Source organism: Lactuca sativa, chromosome 2 (genome assembly GCF_002870075.4).
Source record: "Lactuca sativa cultivar Salinas chromosome 2, Lsat_Salinas_v11, whole genome shotgun sequence".
NCBI lineage: Eukaryota > Viridiplantae > Streptophyta > Magnoliopsida > Asterales > Asteraceae > Lactuca > Lactuca sativa.
In genome coordinates, this window is record NC_056624.2 from 150778777 (window position 1) to 150783006 (window position 4230).

Below are 4230 nucleotides of genomic sequence, written 5' to 3' on the forward strand. Positions count from 1 at the left end.
AAAATCTAATATATGGTTGTTTTTTTTTTTTTTTTGTATAGATTTAAATAATGAGATGCTTTAGTCTGACAAAAAAAAAATTAATACATAAGTTTTCTGTATGAATCAAAATAATAAGATTAGCAATAAGATGCATATGCCAGATTATGTTATTCTTGCATTCATAAAAATCTAATATAAGGTTTTTTCGTATAAATTTAAATAATTAGAGATTTTAGCCAGACAAAAAAAATTAATACATAGGTTTTTTGTATGAATCAAAATAATAAGATTAACAATAAGATTCTTATACGAGTTAATGTTATTCTTCAGTTTATGTTATTCTTGCGTTAAAAAAAATCTAATATAGAGTTTTTTCGTATAGATTTAAATAACGAGAGGTTTTAGCCGGACAAAAAAACTAATATATAAGTTTTTTATATGAATCAAAATAATAAACGTTTTAAACGATTAAGACTTGATACATGACTCATGAGGTGTCTAATTTGACACCAGGAGTTGATTAGCATGGTCAAGCTCCATTATGCATAGACAATTGTAGCAGCCCATGAAGGATTTGAGTGGTAGATTGTTGGGATACAGAACACAACATTAAGCTTTTAATGAATGATTTTTCGAAATATTGATTCTTATAGTAGTAGTAGTTTTTTTTTTTTTTTTTTTTTTTTTTGCAAAGCAATCAATACATGTCATGTCTAGTCTGTTTTTCTCGATTACAAGTTATATATATGAATGATGTTAAAAAGTCTTAGAAGAAATTATTGACACTTAAAAGAACAAAAAAAAAAAAGTAAAGGTAAATTTGTAAAATGATTACATCTTGTAAAAGATTAAACATAGTATTACTCGATTTAATAACTCATACTTCGTGAATCCAAACCACATTTACATCAATTTCTCAACCAAAATTCAAAAAACCGATCACAAAACATAAATAGAACAAGTAACCATTCTCCTTTACATACTTTTCCAATTTTTACAAACATCATTCATCCGGACCCACAACCCGACCCATCACAATCGACCCAAAATGTCGAAACCACTCAACAGGCCCCGCAAAAGGAATCATCCCACAAGCCAAAGGCAAATAAACCAACACCACGGCATAAAACACCAATCGCCTAAACCAATACGGGAATAACTTACTGCTAATCGACCCATCAGTCACAGTAACAGCAACAGGCCCATGAAGAATACGAAACAACATGGAAGTACAAATATTTGAGAAAAAATGCACCAAACAAAGAACCTCCCAATAAATCAACCACCGGTACCCACTGCCGCCCAATGTGTCGATGCAAAATTTTCCGGCGACACCACACACACCACCAAGTAAGAGAAGGATAAAAGTAATCGGCATTGTTTGATTTGTGGAACCGGATCTTCGAAGGAGTACATAAGTGATTGCACCAATCATTAAAAGCCCAAATAGCCAACGGACTATAACTTGAACTTGACACCTTAGGGTTTGGAATCCCGAACTAAATGTCGCCATTGGCTTTGGAATCCACCATGAATTCGAACCCTAAAAACCATAAAAATCATTTAGGTTGTGTTTGGCGCGCATAACTTATTTTTTGAGTTTATGCTAGTTTTTACCAGCTACCAGCTAGCTTTTAGCTTTTCAGCTATCAGGTAGTCTTCCAAACACGGCTTTAATATGAATATATGAATTTATGATTCTTACCTTGATGGGTGTGCATGATTCGGTGGCTTCAATGAGTTTTTCATAGGAATGAATGTAGGTTCCATAAGCAAGACCAGCAAGCATAATGAGCAAACCAGCAACGAGACAATCAGCGCATTTTTTAAGGAGTTGCGCGTGTCTAGAATCTTCTAATTCGGTTTTAAATTTCTCGGCTCTAAAGTTGGCTTTTGAGATGCCCATTGATAACTTAAACCTTTCTAAGATATTTGAATCACAATTGACTGCGATTTGTGCTTCTTTAAGTTTCATCTTTTGCATAGTGAGACTGAGTTCGAATGCTTTGAGATCATTTGAACGAACTTGTTCTGATAAAGACCTTTCAAAGGTGCTAAGCATGTGATGTCGATTTGGAGTGCTTAAAGTCAACTGTTGACCAATTCTTGGATCATGAAGAATTGCAAGTTCATTGGAAACAGGATCTCTATGTGTGTTTTCTTCGTATTCGGAAACAATGGTGGCTTGTTCTTGGCTTGTGGCTGTGTTTTCTTTCATATCAAAATGAAAATCATAGGTTGAACTCCCTTCCACGTGTTGATATGATCTTTTACTGTTTTCTGATGTTTCATTGATTACTCTGAGTGTCATCAAGGTGCTCTGAAATGATCTTTCGAAGTTGCTTACAAAGTAATCAAATTTGTTGCCAAAAACCTATAAAATAACATTGTAAATCATAAATACAAGCATAATAAAAAAAACATGGATAATTATCTAAAGAGAGAGTGATATCTTACATGAGACAATGATTCTTTAACTGCCAAAGTGCATATCTGCAAGTAGATAGATATATTTGATCAGAATAAGATCCATACGAACATAAAACAAATAAACGTGATTTACAAAAAGATATATTAAGGTAGTTCATTTAGGAAAAAGGGGATTATTTAGCAACCATTAATCCACAAATTAGTGATTACTGATTACATCTCTAAAACGTACCAACACCTTATATAATCCACAGCTAAAAAGCTCTCAGCAGGATGTTCAAGCCAAAACTGTCAACATGAGAGCACAAGATGCAGAGCACTAAACGAAAATTCAAGTTAAAATTAGGGTTACAGAATATGTAAGATGACTACCTGGGAGAGATGATCTATAGACATCTTTTCTCCAGTTGCTTCTTTCTTTTCCAACACCTGATACATAATAAGGCGAATAACAACACATAAGAGAGTGAATACTAAATTAAATATAAAAAATAGCAAAAGATTGATGTTGATATGTTATAAATCGTTAATGTCGATGCACCATGAAAGGGCAAATTTGCATAACTATTTAAAGTCTATCAAATTGCAAGAGTTTAGATAAACTATAATCTTGAAGCATAAACACCAAATCGCAGACTCCTTTACAACAAACAAACTACAATTTCTTGACATCATCTTGTTGGTTTGCACCAAGAAATTGACTTGTTATATGAACTATTCAGAGCGACGACTCATTCGTCCAAGAAAGTTCATACACCAGGAAAGGAAAAGACACAAACTTTAGTGACATAGACGCTATTGTTTCTAAGACTAGGTTTTCGATTTTGCTTTCCCCAATTGCTTACGGAAAGATTTGACATTGTGGTAAGAAGTATGATCAAATTCAAGATAAAAGTAACAATAAAATAAAAAGAAAGCTGGTAAGAACCTGAGCAACAAAAGCAGCGATCGACATTCCAAGAGGGAGAGCAAGCGCGTCAGCTTCGGTTCCTTCATGTCTTTGCGAAACGGGGCTGCTAAGAACTCTAGGGTTTCTGCGGTTACTTGAGAGACGGATACCTTTCGATCTTGGATGAAATGAACTAGACGTAGAAGAAGAAGAAATGGAATTCAACGATTGTTGAGGTGGATCAGAAGAAACTTCGGTGTGGGATTTTGGTACGTCCTTCCTTTTCTTTTTATTCTTCATCTTTTTCTTGATAACCGTGGCATGCGTTGCGGAGTTTGGTTCAGTGTGTTTCTCGACAGTAAGATTGGAGGCCCCAGAGTTGGGGTTCGCGGTAGAGTCGACGTCGGCCTCAATTGGCGGCGGTAGAGGCAGTGGCAGAGGCAGAGGCGGAGACGGTGGACTTTCCATCGGTCGTTCGCGGCTGTGGAAAAAAGGTGGAAACTTGAAATTTGTGTTACCAGAAAGCGCAAAAATATTGGAAAAAAAATGTACTGTCTGTTTTTAAAATTTGAAAAGTTATCCTAACATCTCCAACACGATTTATACGAGAAAATTATATATTTGGCTATTTCTGTAATGATTTTTTTAAGTTTTAGTTAAAAATTAATTAAATATCAAAAATAATTGAGAAAGTGACCATTGGCGGAGCTTCAACCTTTCTTTTTGGGGCTGAAAATATAATTTATATAAAAATTGGTTAATAGGGGTACTGCTAATAAGACACCCTATAATCATTTTTATAAAAAGTAAACCTATAATTAACTACTTGTAATCAGCTTTTTCGAAAAATAATGCAATTTCAACCAATAAAAATATTTCAAACATTAATTAGGGTTGTCTAAATGGTAAAATATAGTGTCTTTTTAGCC

General features: G+C 34.1%; 1 protein-coding gene across 1 annotated transcript; it reads right to left on the reverse strand.

Moving 5' to 3' along the window:
- Positions 1-818: 818 nt before the first annotated feature.
- LOC111918918 (protein CPR-5) lies at positions 819-3852 on the reverse strand. Its single transcript, XM_023914541.3, has 5 exons — positions 3341-3852; positions 2785-2841; positions 2440-2475; positions 1688-2356; positions 819-1525 (listed from the first exon to the last, which is right to left on the reverse strand). Exons 1-5 carry the CDS (start codon positions 3767-3769, stop codon positions 986-988), a joined length of 1731 nt encoding a protein of 576 aa, XP_023770309.1. The 5' UTR covers positions 3770-3852; the 3' UTR covers positions 819-985.
- Positions 3853-4230: the final 378 nt, after the last annotated feature.

What these genes read in the sequence shown, in the direction of transcription:
- LOC111918918 (XM_023914541.3), bottom strand. Translation starts at nt 3,769, where the DNA reads ATGGAAAGTCCACCGTCTCCGCCTCTGCCTCTGCCACTGCCTCTACCG. An exon ending in TCGCTGCTTTTGTTGCTCAG is followed by an intron (nt 2,842 to 3,340) that starts GTTCTTACCAGC and finishes ATTATGTATCAG; the next exon opens with GTGTTGGAAAAGAAAGAAGC. An exon ending in CTATAGATCATCTCTCCCAG is followed by an intron (nt 2,476 to 2,784) that starts GTAGTCATCTTA and finishes ATCTACTTGCAG; the next exon opens with ATATGCACTTTGGCAGTTAA.